This window comes from Echeneis naucrates, chromosome 15 (genome assembly GCF_900963305.1).
Source record: "Echeneis naucrates chromosome 15, fEcheNa1.1, whole genome shotgun sequence".
NCBI lineage: Eukaryota > Metazoa > Chordata > Actinopteri > Carangiformes > Echeneidae > Echeneis > Echeneis naucrates.
In genome coordinates, this window is record NC_042525.1 from 20,913,955 (window position 1) to 20,932,412 (window position 18,458).

Genomic DNA, 18,458 nt, shown 5'->3' on the forward strand with positions numbered 1-18,458 from the left:
ACACTAAATGCAATTTCTAATGTATTCCCCTCTTTACCTCCAGTTACCAGATTTGTGAATTTCTGTATGAGAAGCAACATCTATATGACAGAATCATCGACTGCTATCTGAGAGACCCCTTGAGAAAGGTTACACATTTCGCCCAACCCATGTGTCTGGTTAAAAAGTCCTCAAGTTTCATTAAAGTAAGTCGATGTTGGTGCCTGTGTGTGTTTAGGTTGAGATCTTCAGCTTCATCCACAATCTGCTGTCTATGCCTGGTTACAGTCCTGAGGAGAAGCAAACAGTCAAAGACAAAGTGCTTCAGCACATTCAGGTCAGAGCATATATACACATGCTTCATCAGATTGTGGAGCTGATTCATACAAACTACTGTAGGGGCATGACATTTCCAGGCTAGATGGGACACATAGTTAATCATGTGTGTGATCTTGGATCAGATCCCTCAGCCTATGTACAACAACTGGATACACCAATGGATTTTGTCTTTAATCGTTGATGTGAAACAAACAGTCCTTTAACAGCAAGGTCTTTGATGAAAATATTATTATCAGTGCCTGCATTACCAAACAAGTCCTCCAACATATGTGCACAGGAGCTGGTGACCCTTGACCCTTGCAAGTCAGCTGACATTGTTCTACTTCACTTTACTCAAGAGGTGCAGCAAATCATCTCAGGACTTCAGGTAAAACTCAAAGTTGTTAAATATTTGAAGTTACTTGCACAGGTTCTCTCTGAATACTCATAAATACTCAAAACTATCTACACTAATGCTGCTATTGGTCTGGCATTTTGTTAACTTCTTGGCAGGTTTCTTCTCATAGTGGAAGTGGACATGCAGCCATGTTATTCACCACGCTAGTGTTTGGTTTGCTTCATGTTTGCTGAGTGGAGGTATAACAGATAACATGGTCTACTGTTTCTCTATCTGTAGGATGACCAGCTCCTGTTCCAATTCCTTAGCTTTCTCCTGGAGCCTCGGTATGTTTTTTGTCTTGTTCTTGTGATGACTCGTGCCCTCTGTCCTGCAGTTTTATGAATTTAGCTCCGCTCCTCCTTGTTTTCCTCACAACCCTGTCTCTGTACCTCAGGGAATGCCATCAGTTACGGACTTTTCTGCCTTTGGAGCGTGACCTCCACGAGCTCTTGCTGGACTTACTGTGCCGCTATGCACCACAGCAACTTCTGAGCTTCCTCCAGGCTTCTCAGCACTACAGGCTGGAGGAAGCCATACAAGTACTTAGTCCTATTATTGTTATGTGTTGAGTTTTACTGTTTGTGTGATTGTGTACAGGAGTTAAATATGTGTATCCATAAAAAAAGAAGAACATGGGTGTTTGTCCAATTGATGTTCAATTACATTTTACCTCCACATTTAATTTTACCTGCAATCAGATCTGCCTATACAATCAGATGACCTACAGCTGTAAAGCAAGAATCTGTCTCTCACTAGACCACAGAGAAATACCACCACAGTGAGGCCACAGCTTATCTGCTGGAGAAGAAAGGCGATATTGATGGAGCTTTCTCTGTGCTCTTGGAGGTAGATACACAAGACACTCTACACACTCTTTATAACCCATTGGTTTGATGCGTGAATTAGGCACTGTAATACTGTATCATCAATCAAAAACCGATAGTCACCTGTAAATCTGTGGCATCATCAAAAGGAACCCTTTTTCAAAGCAGTGTTTAATAAAATTAAGTACAATTATAAATAAGTAGTGAAATGTAAGTATTAATGCACAAATTAATGTTGGCAAATGAATATTGCAAAATTAATAAAGTGACAGAATGTCCATGAAATTTAATGTAAAGTGCAAGTATGTGCCACTCCAGCTCAAGCTTCCAGCAGAGCCTTCACACCCCTGCGGAAAAGACTGTTTCTCATCATTTCTGTTCGTGTCCTTATGACACATAGCCTACCAGAAGGAATGTCCAATGTCCAAAGGATATTGTCCAAGGTGTGTGTAATCGGAGATGATTGGTTAGTCTTTAGACTGGCTGCCTTCTTCCCCAGCTCCCTGGTGTTCACTCCCCACATCAGGTCCTCTGAGAGATGAACACCAAGGTGCTTGAAGTGCAATGAAGTGCCACCATTTTCCACCATTTCTCTGTTCGCCAGATTGGCATGTGTTGTGTCCTTATGTTTCCTTAAGGACACAAGGAAACATAAGGCATTGGTTTTGTAGGCAAACAGGTCCAGGTTGGGAGGGATGGAGGCATTAATATTTTCCTTTTTTTTTTTTAACCTGTTCTGTCCATCAGCTGGGGCAGACAGAATGAATGCTCCTGGTGCCTTCTTGTGCTGAAACAGTTTTACTCTGCAAAGGAGTCTAACATACTCCTCCTGTCGCCCTCTGCATTTAACTTATTGGCAACGGTACTGGTTTGATGGTAAAGCTACCGGGCTGAGGCTCAGGAGTGGATAGAAAGAGAGAACAGAAACATGATAGGGAAGACAGGAGGGGAGTACAAAAACAACAGCAACAGCAGCAACAGTAGAAACATGGGGGGCATACAGAAACAACAACGTCAACCTAAGCAGTCAGAGCATTGGTCACAGGGTTTTCCATGGAATCTGAGTTGTACACCTTGTATGTGTGCATCTTGGTTTTCAGACTGTAGGTGTTGGACTTCAAAATGTTATGGATAGAGTCTTGTGTAGGTGCTGCGACTTTCCCAAGTCTGTGTTGGATTTCTTTTTGGCAGCATTTTCCTGGCTGATCAGGCTCAAGCAATTCAAGCAGCTCTTACTTATGGTGACGTTTACATGTGTGCTGGCATTGATGGACATCATTTGGGTTTTGCTGGTATTGATGAAGCCTGTTTAGCGGGCATATTCGGTGAACTGATTAGTTTTCTCTTGCAGGTGTTTTGTATTTGTGGACAGGAAGCAAAGTCTGAGACTTTAAGCTGGCTAGTGAGTGTCCACCAATTGCCCCAATGTCATTGCCTCACCTAATCAATGACAGTCAGGAAGAGGATGGGTGAGAGAATGCAGCTATGGCATACTCCAAATTGTACAGGGATAACTCTGAGATGGTATTACCAAGTATGACACAGCAAAATGGTCGCAGAACCTCCCTATTATTGTGACAGTCTTATGGGGGATTCCATGACTGCAAGATTTTCCACAGGGTTCCGTGGTGAACGCTGTCAAATGCTTTCTTGAAATCAATTAAATTAGCAAACGGGAGCATTACACACACTGTTCATTGCTCTATGATGTCTATGATGTATGAGATTAAATATCTGATCTATGTGTAGCTGGGACAGTCTGCAGGCCCCAGCTACTACTATTCTGTCCAGGATCACTCTCCAGCACACTTTGATGAAGATGGAAAGGAGCGTGATCCCAGGTCGGCTGTCACATTTCTGGACGTTTCCTTTCCTGGGGATCTTAACAATTAGGCCCTTGTTCCAATTATTGGGGGTATTTTCTCCATTCCAGATGCTCCGGAAGAGGATGTAGGTGTTTTGAGGTCAGCCTTTAGCATCTCAATATAGATGGAATTGATCTTCAGCTTTGCCAATGTTCATAGCTTTGATGGTCTTTGTTACCTCCTCTGTAGTTGGGGCACCAACAGCGATGTTAAGGGTATTAACTGCAGGGGAGGAGGTGGCAGGTTCATTAGGCTCTGGTCGATTAATCACTTCTCCAAAATGTTCAATGCAGTGGGCTGTTTCCTGGCCTGCCAGATTTATCCAGTGCAGGAAATGAGAGCTTGATGTTATTTCCAATAAGGAGCTTGGTGATTTTACAGAGGGTAGTTAGGTTTCCCCTTGCTGACGCAATTTTGGCATCTTTTGCAAGTCCATGCATGAGAGATAGCTTGTCCCATCTGGCACTCCTCTTTACCTCCTTCCACTTTTCCTTTCTTGAGGGCTGGTTGATAGACTTGTGGTCAGAAGAGCCAAGTGGTGCAATTGTATAAGACTTATATGCCCCTTTTATGTTGCCATAGCACAGGTACAGCACCTTACCACGTCTTGTTAGATAGGTTACATACTGGTAAAGGTGACCTTTTTAAGACGGCAAGTATTGAAATCAGCAAAAATTAAATGGGGGGCATCAGGGGAAATGTTTTGGAAACAGTGCACAAGTTTGACAACAGTGGATGTTGCATCCTTAATGTTGGCTTTAGGATGGATATATCCTGCCCAGGATTAATTTTTTTCTGCTCTATAATCCGTCTTCCTCCTCCATCTAAATACTGGAACAAGCTTTGCTCTGCAACTTCTAAATTTATATGGAATCAAAAGCGGCCTCGACTGAAAATGTTGATTTTGCACAGGAGGAGACAGGATGGCGGTGTGGCTGTTCCTAATTTTGAATTTTATTTTTTGTCGTTTATATTCAGACCCCTGCTCTCCTGGTTGGATCCACACTCTGTATCTTGGCGCATGCTAGAGCAGTTGATCCATGGACACTTAAAGATGTTCTCTTCATTAATATAGCTAAAAAACACTGTAAATTGCGTTTTGGCCCCATTGTTTCCCATATAGAGATTGCCTGAGGCACATTGTCACATTTCCTTTCAGTAGCACACCTGTTCTCCAGTATTCAGAATTGAAGCATTACTAATTGATGGAAAGCCTATTTCTGACACCCAGTGGGAACATAGGGGGTTCACTATCTTAAAGATATCTTTGATGACCGTGGACTACTCTCTTTCTCAGATATTAAGGATCCATTTAATCTGCCTGGCTCCCCCTTCTTCTTTTATGAACAGTTGAGGTCAGCACTAAAGGCTTATCGTGTTCCTTGGCAAAATTCTTGACCTACTCACCCACTCCAATAATAGTTTTTTTAAACAGGCCAAAAATAAGGAGATGGTATCGAAAATCTATTTTTTTACTGGTAACAAACCTAACAACACCCTTGATAGAGAAGGTTGGGAAAAGAGACAATCCTGACATATGATGCCACATGATGCGTGGCCCAACATTGAAGTGTCTTGTAACCCAGACCAGAAAATTCACTTTAGTTTCTTTCATAGAAAATATCTTACCCCAGTTAAGCTTTATCATATGAAAATTATTAACAATTCTTTTCAAAACCTATGGTCATTACAGGCTCAGGATACTTTTGCTCATATGTTTTAGGACTGCCCTCCCGTTGGTCAATTCTGGAGTAATGTCACATCTAAAATGTCAGATTTGATACAAATGACAGTGCCTGTATCTATTATTGTGTTGCTTTTGAACAACCTCTCGTCCCTTAATCTTTCCAAGCTTGATGAGTATGTTATATTTGCCAGTTTGACGGCAGCCAACGGACATTGCATACATAGAATTATCTATGGAGTTAACGGTGCTGGCGAGCGAAGTCTGCTTTCTTGTACTGTGGACTCATTGAAAAATATATTATGATTTAATAGTTCTTCCATCAGTTGTACTTTGGGTGTGCATGTGTTGGTGTGTGTGTTTGTATGTTATGTGTACATTTTATTCCCATTATTATTTATATGTGTATATATATATATATATATATATATATATATACTGCTTATACTCTGCCATACCATTGTCAAGTTGTTTCTTCTTTATTCCTTTTTTAACTTTGTTTTGTTTGTTGTTTTTTCATTGATGTGACGTTCTAAATTTGTATTTTGTTTTTTAAAAAAAAAGTGAAAAATCAAATAAAAAATTGATCGAAAAAAATATGATCAGACTAATATTTAGACTATCAATACACTAACTTTTTTTGACAAAATATGATTCAGAGTAACAAACCATGGTCTTTCAGTGTAGCAGGTAGATTCATCAAAAATTAATATTATACACTACCAGTCAAAAGGGTTGGTTTTGACTGGTAGTGTATTTTCTTGTTCATCCATATAAAAGAATATGTGGTAAAACAGAATTTTTAGCATATTTCAAATTTCAGTTTCACTTCCAAAACTTATTCACCAATGTGTTTATTAACCCAGTGTTTGGGAGGATATTGGTAAAAATAAAAGTATACAGAAATTATTATCTTGAATCTTTGAAACTTTTTCACCTTTGACCCAAAAACATCTCAACTGTTGCTGTGACTCCACAGGCGCTAAGGGAGACACTGCGTCTCCTTACTGCTGGGAGGCAGTCAAAAGCTGAAGTAGCAGGTGAAAAGCAGGATGAAGGGAAAATCCAGAGAGACTCAACTCTGACCAAAGTAAAGGACTCACTTAGTGACATCATCAATCTGTGTAACCGCAGCTCACACAACCTCTTTCAGCAACAGAGAGAGGTACATGTATTTGAACGTCCGTTTTTATGAATGTCAGTCAATGTGTCTTTCTATGATTTTGTTTGCACACACTCTCATAATGGCTCCTTGTTAGGCTCTTTGGTTTCCTCTTCTGGAGACGATGATGGATTCTCAGAAACGAGTGAACAAACATGATGCCAAACACACATCTGAAGGTAACATTCACATAATACAAATTTGTTCATAGGTTTGGCAGTGCTGCACTCCACTAACTGGGACTTCTTTATGACTTGGGCATTGATCTGGCCCCCATAAATTAGCTTTTATGTTGAAATGCTTGCGTGGCTGGATAGCACTTGATTGAAAAATAATTGAACACCCCTGAATTAGGCAATGAGTGTTAGGAGAGCTGGGGTGCTGAGTTGATTCCAAGCAGGTGTAGAGGTGACCTGGGGGACACAGAAAAAAAAAAATAAATAACTGAGTCACAGCCAGAATTGTGATATATTTGACTAAGCGTCTGATCTTCTGCAGTGTTATGGTAAATCAATATGCAGTTTTTGATCAAAAAAATTGATTTATTCATTTAATTTATTTTTTCAGTGTTGAAGGAGCTGACGATGAAGGTTCTGAACTGTATGAGCAGCTTCATTTCTCTGCCAGCCATCATCCAGCGAATTCTACAGGTTTGTGTTTGAGTTTGCGTATAAAAAATAACACTAAGAAATATTGATGGGAAAGTTAATCTCAAGTCTGATGATGCTACTCTTTGACCCTGTCAGGACCCAGTCTATGGGACAGGAAAACTGGCAGAGCTCCAAGGCCTGATTCTGGGTATGATGGACAGTTTTAACTATGAACAGGTAAACTACTGTGTAGTTTAAAGAAGAGGACTTCATTGTTTTCATGTCCACCTTTTTTATTCTTTGTCTTCCTTAAGGGTTAAAATAACTGAACACTTTTTCACATTCTGTGTTATACACACATCAGACATAACATTATGACCACTGACAGATGAAGTGAATAGCACTGCTTATCTCTTCATTGAGTCACCTCTTAGTGGGTGGCATATATTACGCAGCAAGTGATTGGTTTTTCCTCAAAGTAGATTTGTTGGAAGCAGGAAAAATGGGCAAACAAGAATTTGAGTGAGTTTGACAAGGGCAAAATTGTAATGGCAGATGACTGGATACGATCAGCTCCAAATTGCAGTTCTTCTAGTGTTCCTGGTCTGCAGTGGTCAGTATTTATCAAAAGTGGTCCAACCAGCAAGTAACAGTGGTGAACCGTGCTTTGTATAATGTTCTTTTTGAAACCTTGGGTCCTAACTAAGTGTTGTCGTAGTCCTTGTGCACATGGAAATGGTATTCCCTGACGAGGATAATGGAGTACAACAAGTATGAGTTGGTGACTTGGCCTGCCATTTACAGATCAAAATCACAAGGAATTTGACTCCAGTTCACTTTGCTCAAAGCATGCAAGTGTTTTTAAATAGGAAACATAAATAGTAAATATATAAAGTACAGTAAGAGGGACAAGAGAGATAGAGATAAAATAAAAAAATATAAAAAATTCTAACATAAAAAAAATGTTCTTGAGTGGTCTGACTCCGATCCATGAAAGCACCACTTGACAGCTTACAGGACTCAAAGGATCTGCTACATCTTGGTAACAGATACCACAATACATCTTCAAAGCATCTTCAAAGCTTTGGCAGCAAAAGAGGGACTAACACACTATTAGGCAGGTGGTCATAATGTTAAGCATTATGATTAAGCATCATAATGTTAAGCAGGTGGTCATAATGTTAAGCCTGATCAATGTATATTGTGGGTAGCAGTTATCAAGAAGATTTTCATACACGGGAGCAAGGTTTTATTAAAACCTCAGTCTGTGATATATTTGTAAATAAAGCAGCAGATCTTAACAGTGTCCCTTCAATGAATGACATGTTCACTGACAGACTGTGAAAACATCAGTAAAACACAATCAGTTTTGTTCATCTGTACCTCACACTATTGTACCTATGATTTTCATGTAAAAAAACAGACATTAAAATTTACTGTTTTCTTTAGATTTTACTTGAAACAACCACCAATCTGTTGAACCATGATCTCCACTGGTCCCTGGCTCACTTGCGTGCAGCTGTCACCAGAGGACTCCATCCACGACAAGACTACTGTAACATTTGCCTTCAGCAGTATAAAAGGAGGCAGGACTCCGTTGAGGAGATCATTGTGTTCATGTAAGACACACCTATGGTCACAGTCAGTTCTTTCTGTCTGCAGGTCTCTATTAGGAGCTCAGTCTGTCTACAGCTTTCTTTATGTAGCTCTGCCTGTCAGACAGCGCTGGCCCTAGGTATCCCAGTATCGACCAGGGGCCCCATCATCTGTTGGGGATACCACAAATAGGGGAAGAACAAACACCAATTTTTTCACTACAATTTTCTTATGTTGTCTTATATTACTGTGCCAGATAAGAGACTGAAATCTTTTCCACCCATACACACAGTACAGGTTCTCCTCAGGTATAATACCATCATGAATGTGGATGATACCACCATAATTGGGCTGAGAGAGCATGCATGGACGAGGTGGGACAACTTTTTTTGTCGGCATTTGTCCTCATAGTTTATCACCACAAGGTGTTTCAACTTTTTATGAGAATGATGCAATTTTATTCTTGTAGCTAAATATTTTATTATTTCAGTGCGTGTGTGTGACCATCACCAGCCCTCCCTGGAAGCTAGGTTGTTGATTGATGCTAGGAGGCAAAGGAGTCAAAGAAAGGGTGCCTCCAATCACTGAAAATTTTCATCAGATCCCTGATACGTGCCACAGTAGCACTATCATCCGAGTATTTCTGGATGTTGCAGACAAGGGACGAGGGGTAGCTGCTCCAGAGTTTTCATAATGTGCAAAATGAGGGCCATTCGTCTGTAGTGTGTAGTTCAGCTGGACATTTAATTTATGCTACTGGTACAATACAAGATGTTTCTGTGTTGTAACTCCTTTCCACTCTCTTTCTGTATTAGACATTTGGCTTTAGTAATGTCCTCTTTGACTCATGTTGCTCCTGTTTAAATTGTTATTTGTCAACATCCCTAAAAGCCTCCTTTTTCTGGCTGAGGATTGCCTTGATGTTACTTGTGATCTAGGGTTTATTATTTGAGAATCCGCATACAGTCTTTGTAGATGCTGCAGAAGTTGATGCGTTTAGTAAAACAGTTAACCTGTCTGTTGATGTCCATGCTGTTTTTATCAGTTTGCAGCAGCACATTCCATACTGCATTCAGAACCCTTGCCTCAAGTGACCATTTTTGACTGTTATTTGTCTGTTAGTTATCATATAGTTTTTTTATTTTGTGGGTTATTTTATGATTATAATTGAAGGAAATCATGATGACAAAGCTATGCAGTTTCTGTATGAACATTAGTAGTGAAATTGACTTTGGTGTCTAGTGCCCCTGGTGAGATACTGAAAGCAACAAGAGAAGTTTAAACTGACTGAATTCAGCTGTTGCAAACTTGTGTCTTATCAGCTGTGGCCACCTCTACCATGTCCAATGCCTGCAGCAGAAGGACAGCGGTTGTGGCATTTCTTTGGCCGCACATCAGCAGTGGAACTGCTTCAAGTGTTCATCAAGCCATGGAGGAAGAGGTGGACCTTCCATTGAACCAAACAGGGAATGCAGCACGTCCCTGGCTCAGGTGAGTATCTTTGTTTATGATTTGTTTTTTTATGCTTCTTTTATTGACAGTTTTCAATATGTGAAACCTACAGACAGGCACACAATACTTCAATCAATTCTGCTGACCACCACCAAGCAGGTCTTCTTGCCTTTTTCATTCATTCATTCTTGTTCTTATGCAAATTCTGGGTCGCGGGGGATGCTGGAGCCAATACCAGCTCACATTGGGTGATGGCATGGTACACCTTGGACAGGTCCCCAGTCCATCGCAGGCAGACAAAGACAAACAACCACTAACATGCACACTCATACCTACAGGTAATTTAGAGTCACCAATCTAGGCACAGGGAGAACATGCAAACTCCACACAGAACCAAACCCGCGACCTTCTTATTGTGGGGCAACAGCACCAACCGCTATGCTGCCAACTGCTTGCTTTCTTAATACAAAAATAATTTACTGGGCGAGCAAGAAGGAAAACATGACTGCATTCTTTAAATGACATAAGAGGCCCACTTCTGGCTTGACAACAGTAAAGATGGCAGCAAAAGGATTAGTATTTAATTTTTTCACACACAGTAGTGTAAGACACTCAAACATTGAGGACCAGAAACCTTATACCAATGTGAAGGATCAGACCATTTCATCCAAGGAGATATGAAAGAATGAAAGAAATATGAAGAATGCATTAGCAAAATAACCACAGTAAAATATCCCATGTAGGAGTGAGTAAGCCCTGTATTACACTGTACATTTTTTAGATCAATCCTTCTATGTAAGGATTAAGTTAAGACATGTCATACACTGGGCCTATTTCAGGTGGGAGTAGGATATAATAAGAAATTCTTTGAAGCAAAGCTACAGATTTGGAAATTAAAAATTATGATTCTATTATTTCTGTGCAGCTCCAAAGTAAATTGGTCATAGGTGACTTGCTTTGAAAATAATAAAGGTTAAATAAGATAAATTGAAAGAGGTTCCATTGTTTTATTAAAAGGATAAGAACACAGACAACATCCCTGGCAAATTCCTCTATAAAAGAGGAAATATTCAGGGGTAGTAGTATCACATTGGTACACACTGAAGCCATCAGGTTTGAATATAATATCTTGAACCTACTAATAAACATAGGTCTGGATTTGTCCAGACATTTGTCTACAGCGCAGTTGTGGCTATGTTGAAGTACTCTGAGGTGCCTTTTATACACACATGTTGGTGTATTTCGCATGCATGTAGGCTGGACAGGCTTCATGCTGTTGACATGAATCTGTTTACCAGATTTTCTGTCCATCTTGATTCCCAAGGGGATGTGACCCTATGTACATTTCTTAATATTATTTATCCTGGAGCCAGCGTTAGCTAATGGGTAAGTGGTCAACATTGTGTGTATTGCGTTGTCCTTTGGCACAGCCTTAATTTGACACAAGTACAAACAAGGTTTCCAGGTATCTCAACCCATTTTTTTTACTTTGGCCTTATTAGGCAAGATTCCCAAATGTTTTCCGGAATCTATCTAGACTGTTAGACCATCAGCGTCCAGGTCAGGGTGACCCAACTGAAGCAATGTCTTCCCGTTATTCAATATTCTAAAATTAGACACAGGGTAGGGGCGGAGAGCTCCCTGGACAGGCTGCCAGTCCATCGCAGGGACAACATACAGAGACAAAGAGTCACCAATTAACCTAAACATGCATGTCTTTGGACGGCAGGAGGAAACCTACTCAAGCACAGTGAGAACATGCAAACTCTGCCCAGAAAGGCCCCAGGCCTGGGAACCAAACCCAGGACCTTCTTATTGTAAGGCAGCAGTGCTAACCACTATAGTTTTTTTTTTTTTTTTTTTTTTTTACTTCTTCTGTATGATATGTGCATCAAAACTGATATATGAAGAGCTGACATTGAGTGACCCACAAAAAATGGTATGTTTTGATCAGATGAGTTTACCTGTTACACAGCAATAGGAATGCTTAATACAGTAGTGTTTGAATTTATAGCAGTCCAATGTGACTAACCAGATTAATCCAGGTTTTTAGTATATTTTTGTATTGCTCAATGGCAAACAATTTATCAGTAGGTGCAGTAGATTCGCAGAAAACCAACAAGACCCAGCATTCATGATATGCACGCTATTAAGGCTGTGCAATTGTGCAATTAGTTGAAAGGGGTGTATTCAAAAAAATAGCAGTGTCTGCCATTTACTTTACAAACTCAAAACTATTTTGTACAAACTTTTTTGTTTCTAGGATTTAGCAATCCTGTGAATCACTAAACTAATATTTAGTTGTATGACCACAGTTTTTATAACTGCTTCACATCTGTGTGGCATGGCATCAACCAACTTGTGGCACCTTTCAGCTGTTATTCCACTCCAAGATTATTTAACAACATTCCACAATTATTTCCAAAATTAAATCATTTCTTGATTTAGCTTCAGAAACAGCAATTTTGATGTCACCCCACAAGTTCTCGATTGGATTAAGGTCCAGGGATCGGGCTGGCAGCTCCATAACATTAATTTTGTTGGTTTGGAACCAAGATTTTGCTCATTTACTATTGCGTTTGCGTCTTGTTGAAACACCCATTTCAAGGGCATGTCCTCTTTAGCATAAGGCAACATGACCTCTTCAAGTATTTTGACATATGCAAACTGATCCATGCTCCCTGATGTGCGATAAATAGGCCCAACACCATAGTAGGAGAAACTTGCCCATATCATTTTGCTTGCACCACCATGCCTCACTGTCTTCACTGGGGACTGTGACTTGAATTCAGAATTTGGGGGTCGTCTCACAAACTCTCTGCGGCCCTTGGATCCAAAAAGAACAATTTTGCTCTCACCCGTCCACAAAATGTTCCTCCATTTCTCTTTAGGCCAGTTGATGTGTTCTTTGGCATATTGTAGCCTTTTCTGCACATGCCTTTTTTTTAACAGAGACATCTTCTAACTGTCACAGTACTTACAGGTAACTCCAGACTGTCTTTGATCATCCTGGGGCTGATCATTGGATGGGCCTTTGCCATTCTGGTTATTCTTCGATCCATTTTGATGGTTGTCTTCCGTTTTCTGCCACGTCTCTGGTTTTGCTCTCCATTTTAAGGCATTGGAGATCATTTTAGCTGAACAGTGTATAATAAGTTTTCCCCTCTCCAATCAACTTTTTAATCAAAGTACGCTGTTCTTCTGAACAATGTCTTGAACGGCCCATATTCCTCAGGCTCTCAAAGAGAAATGCATGTTCAACAAGTGCCGGCTTCATCCTTAAATAGGGACCACCTGATTCACACCTGTTTTTTCACAAAAGTGATGACCTCACTGATTGAATGCCACACTGCTATTTTTTTTAACACACCCCTTTCAACTAATTGCCCAATTGCGCAGCTTAAGAGCGTGCATATCACGAATGCTGGGTCTTGTTGGTTTTCTGAGAATCTACTGAACCTACTGGTAAATTATAAAAAATATACTAAAAACCTGGATCAATCTGGTTAATCACATTGGACTGCTATTATTTTGAACACTACTGTATATAAATGGAACAAGGACTTAAAACAAAGCCATTGTATACAGTTTAGGATTAAAGATGATTTTTTCCAATGAGGCCACAGTGTGTTGGTACACAACAGCCTGCTGTAATATGTAAAAGCATTTGATGCCACTTGTGTTATTGTGACAAATCTCAGAGACAATTTGTAAAACTAAAACTAACATGTCCTTTTTTGCTCTCAGACTCATGTCAGATCAATTCATCGCGACTTCAGAGAAGAGGCTCACAAGAAGAAGGTAAGTGTCATTGTATCTGAAATGTCTCCATACAGTGATCCATACAAGTCTAACAGTTATTTTCTGTTATGGCTCAGAAGTCTCGTTAAATATTTTTATGCTTTGCATTTCTGCTGGTTCTTCATTGTGGCCAAGATGTTTGTAGAGACAACAATGGACCTTCAGCAGGAGCAGTCCTGGGATCAGCTACGCTCTTTGTACCGTGGACCATCCAGGGTATGAACTCAAAGTCTTGCAAAAAAACATTTACAGATCACATAAGTTTTGAAAATAAACATCCCGTCAAATATCAATAATTTTACGATGTGGTGAGCCTCTGACCCCACTATAAGAGCCTGATGACTGATGATTTCTGAGCCTCAGGCAGTTTCAGTTCATCTTCTTTGACTGCACTATATAGAGGTTACCAGACAATATGTCAACCCCTGGCGCTACCGTTTTGATTTTGATATTTACTTTAAGTTCCCTGGGAGACAAATAATCTTCTTTGTAGTTCTATCTAGGGGTGCAGGTTATCAATCAATGAATCAATTCATTCATTATTTTCTCACCTTATTAATTGATTAATTGATAAGCAGAATTTTTCTTAAGAAGATGGATTTTTCTTGGTAGCAATAGAGTCTTTGTATCTGAACTTAAAAAGCTTAATATTGCTTACAGTATACTGAGTAAATCGATGATTATGATCATTAATGATCATTGATCAACTATTTATTACAATTTGGGATACAATAGTCTCCAGTAATGGGTTAGATTCCTGAGCCTGGAGCCTTTCTCTGTGGAGTTTGCATGTTCTCCCTCTGCCTGCATAGGTTTCCTTCCACAGTCCAAAGACATGCATCAAGGCTAAATGATGACTCTAAATTGCTTGTATTTCTGAATGTGAGTGTAAATGGTTGGCTGTCTCTGTCTCCGTTTGTCGGCCCTTTGATAGACTGGCCAACTGTCCTGGGTGAACCCCACCCTCGCATGGAAAATCAACTGGAATTAGATCTAACACCTTCTGTGATCCCGAAGAATAAGCAGTTTAAAATGAAACAAAAAATAATACGATGTAGGCTACCCTCAAGAGGAAATAAATTGTGTGCTGACTCTTCTGTGAAATTTATTAGTCCTCAAAATTTAATGCCCTCTGCCTTCCTAACATCACAAACCTGGCTTTCCAACCAGTTTATGATTAATTGATAAGTAACTGTGCTGCTTTCTTGCAGGGTGGTTTAATGCAAGTTATTTAGGGGGTAATTTAACAAATTTGTTGAGTTGCTGTACATCTAAATTGTCTTTCATCGTCTATTTATTTGGAATGCTCCCATACTGCACACCATTTTGTTTTTGGTTAAAATTTGTTTTCTTGGTTTATCATGCATTTTGGTTTATGGTGTCAATGTGGTTAGTGGAGTTTTTTCCCCATTAGGTTTTGGTGAAGCCTCAGATTATTGTGACTTGGATCTCTTGAAGCAGCAGGGAAATGGAGGAGCTATGTTCTCAGGATCGTATCTGTGGCTTCACAGGTTTTAGTGAATAAGTGCACCCACCTTCTTTCTAGTTTTATCAATGCACATTCAGATTAAAGATAGGTAAGATCAGAAGGTAAACAGGCGATTCACATGATAAGCATTGGGGATACATCAATATACTGGAAAGGATGGCACCTTATGGATTATGTAATATTGCAGATTTATATGAGGGAGGGATGTCTCATAGGTAAGATGCATTTTTGGAAATATCTGAGTATCAGAGACTGCATTACCACCAAGATACGGTTTGATGAAGGAAATCACATCATGGATTACATCCAGCTACCTGAGGAACACCAAAGAGCTTCGGTATTCTATACAGGAGCAAACCAACTTTTCAGTGATGGATGTAAACACCTGAAAATAGTATGGAAAAGAGACTTGTTGAGGAGGAGGAGGAATGGATAACAATTGTAGCCAATAATGGAAAACGTCAGGGAAGCTAAAAGGAAAAGTACAAAATATTACATAGGTATTATTGGACACTGCAAAGGCTTAACAGAGCAGGCCTAATGACAAATAACCTCTGTTGGAAATGTCAGAAGAAAATTGGAACATTGATTCATTGCATCTGGGAGTGCCCAGTTATTCAACCCTTCTGAGAAAAGATCATAAGCAGTCTAACAAATTGGCTGGGAAGGGGTATACCAGTGCCCCCGAGATTATGCTTACTGGGAGACAAGACAGAAATTCAAAAAGTAACGAATGGTGAACTCTCTGTAAACATGGCTGGCAACACCACGGCCACTAGGATAATAGTTTTTTTTTTGGAAACCATAAAAAAAAAAGCCTGAACTAAAAGAATGGGCTAACATCGTGATAAAGACTACCTCATATGAGCTGATGCCTAACAGACTAAATAACAAAAGTAAGGGTGAGGTATCAATTTGAGAATTTTTTTGGACTCACACCGACAGATTAGTCTGCAACATGAATGACTCTCCTTAAAGTATAACTCATCCACAATATTAAGGTAGCCTGATGGAGGAATGTTTCCTAGCTATGTTGCATTTGGTTGTTTTGATGATTTGTATTATACCTTATCTTCCTTGCATTCTCTTGATTTTGTTGTACCCGTGATAATGCATGCGTTTTGAGCAACACTCAAAAGTGTGCTTCATATTGTGAATCTCTGTATTGTCATACACCAAAGCAAAAAGAAATAAACACTTGAATTAAAAAAAAGGAGAAGGTAAACAGGTTGGGGAACATCTGGTATGGATGAGGTGTCTGTGTCAGGGAACTGATACTAAAGGGCTCCAATGGTACCAACAGAATATTCCTGACACTGGAATTGCAGATATTTTTAATTATGTACATATCTGAATTCTTATATCAACCACTATTACTATACAACCAATATTATAATATAACCAGATGTCGGATGATAATATATCCCTGCCTAGGTGACATTTTTGTGTTACATAAACCCATCAGCTTTAACATTAACATGTTATGTTATTTAACATACAAGTAAATAACTTGTTATATTAAGCATCAGATGAACATTTCGTTCTGAAGTTGATGCGTCTACACAAGAAAAATGGTGAAATTTAATGCCAAAGTCTTGGTGCTTCATACCATGCCTCAATGAGTCAGGGCTAATTTGGTGGCACAAGAGGGTCCTGCACAATATTAGGCAGGTGGTCAGACCGTTGTGGTTGTTTTTTCTATGGGTATATGGGGTCAGGTATCAGTTATTGCAGCTCTGGGTTTGTTGATGGTTTTTTGTCTTGTATTCTCTGCAGCTCTCCATCCTGTCAGACCTCTCCCTCTGCCACAGCTCTGAAAAGTCAGGACTCCTTTTTCCAACTCAACCAGGAAATGAGACATTCCAGCTCAAACTCTCTCCTCCACCTCTGTTGGAGGAGTAACTCCGTGGCTTCTCCACTTTTTCTTTTCGTTGTCAAAATGTAATTACCAAGAATTGATTCATAAACTGGCTGTTCCTTCCAATATTTACTGTGTTAAAATGTTGATTTCAAATATTGAGTCTTTAACCCTAACCCTCTTTTGATATTTAGTAGAATAAAGCCTTAATTTCATGTTTTTGAAAAACTCTGTCAAGACCAAAACTCAATATACTTGATTCCAAATGTGTGAGTTCAGGAAGGTTAAAATGCAGACATTATATTAACCAACAGCAAACTGATTCTACAATCATGCTGTTCTTAGTCTCAGCGTTAGGCTTTTGTTAGGACTGTGAACACACAATGTAGATTCTAATAGGATTGACATATTAACACACAGCATGGCCCCTACACTCATGTCATCCCTGTTGACACGAGTGCCTATATGACCTGATTAACCTGAAGCAGCAGGTCTCTGTCACTGTAGGAGAATGGAACAGCCCGTGTAGATGCTCATAGTTCTGGTTCCTTATGCAGAGACTAGGAAGTTCTAAGGCAGGTTGTGTGTGCATAAGAAAGATGTGGGCTATTTTAATGCATGTGCGGAAATGTGTTTTTGTCCTTTTAAATGTCTCTTACTTCTCTTCTTAGGCAAAGTGTAGAAATAATCCATTGTCATACATTGTGTCTGTACGTGTGCATCATCTTTCTTCCTCCTCCTGCAAAGCTGAGTTAAGAGAAAATGGAGAGAAATTAATTTATGAGTCAGGACTGAAATATCAGGAACTTGAGCAAAATAAAAAGCCGTTGACATTGACATACAGTGTTTATGAGTCTGTTCTGCTTCTCTTCTTACCTTCACATCTCTCATTTTGTGAAGGGAGTAGCATCAGGCTGTAGCATCTGTGCTTAACCTTCCTTTTGTGTTAGCTTTCTGCTACTATCTCTTGTGTCAGCAAATCTGTTTTGACCTGAGTCTGCATGTCTTAAAAGTCATAAAATACCCTCAAAAGAAATATTTATCATCCAATTTGTTTCTTACCTGTTAGTTACCTTGTTAGCCTTCCATATCCATGAAAAGATTGGTTTTAATATTTTTGGTGTGTAACCCTTTACGCTCACTTCAAGTCTCGAACAGTCACCTTTTCATGCTCAGCCCCCTGGTATACTGGTGAGCTGCGGAAGATGAAGACGGCTGGGTGTGTCTTCAAGCATCACTCTAATGCATCTCTTGATGGTGCATAAACAAACCTACAAGGAAACATCAGAGGGTCCCTGAAGGATCAAAATTCTGCTCTACCATGATCAATTATAACCCTGGAAACTCCAAGCAACTTTTCTCAACCATAAATCACAGAGGATATGCAACAGCTACATCACCTTTTTCAGGAAGAAGGTTGATACCATCTGCTCTCTCCTC

General features: G+C 39.7%; 1 protein-coding gene across 6 annotated transcripts in view; it reads left to right on the plus strand.

Annotated features, from left to right (window-relative positions):
• Positions 1 to 17,985, plus strand: part of vps8 (VPS8 subunit of CORVET complex) — a 95,178-nt gene extending 77,193 nt beyond the window's left edge. For all 6 annotated transcript variants that reach the window (XM_029520536.1, XM_029520538.1, XM_029520541.1 and 3 more), the window contains 15 exons: positions 44 to 128; positions 218 to 316; positions 596 to 685; positions 935 to 981; positions 1,092 to 1,236; positions 1,454 to 1,543; positions 6,050 to 6,235; positions 6,330 to 6,411; positions 6,800 to 6,882; positions 6,979 to 7,059; positions 8,272 to 8,441; positions 9,741 to 9,909; positions 13,618 to 13,671; positions 13,807 to 13,887; positions 16,937 to 17,985. In XM_029520536.1, the coding sequence (XP_029376396.1) occupies positions 44 to 128; positions 218 to 316; positions 596 to 685; positions 935 to 981; positions 1,092 to 1,236; positions 1,454 to 1,543; positions 6,050 to 6,235; positions 6,330 to 6,411; positions 6,800 to 6,882; positions 6,979 to 7,059; positions 8,272 to 8,441; positions 9,741 to 9,909; positions 13,618 to 13,671; positions 13,807 to 13,887; positions 16,937 to 17,062 (1,588 nt within the window). In that variant the 3' untranslated portion in view covers positions 17,063 to 17,985. The remainder of the gene's footprint in view (positions 1 to 43; positions 129 to 217; positions 317 to 595; positions 686 to 934; positions 982 to 1,091; positions 1,237 to 1,453; positions 1,544 to 6,049; positions 6,236 to 6,329; positions 6,412 to 6,799; positions 6,883 to 6,978; positions 7,060 to 8,271; positions 8,442 to 9,740; positions 9,910 to 13,617; positions 13,672 to 13,806; positions 13,888 to 16,936) is intronic.
• The last annotated feature ends 473 nt before the right edge of the window (positions 17,986 to 18,458 follow it).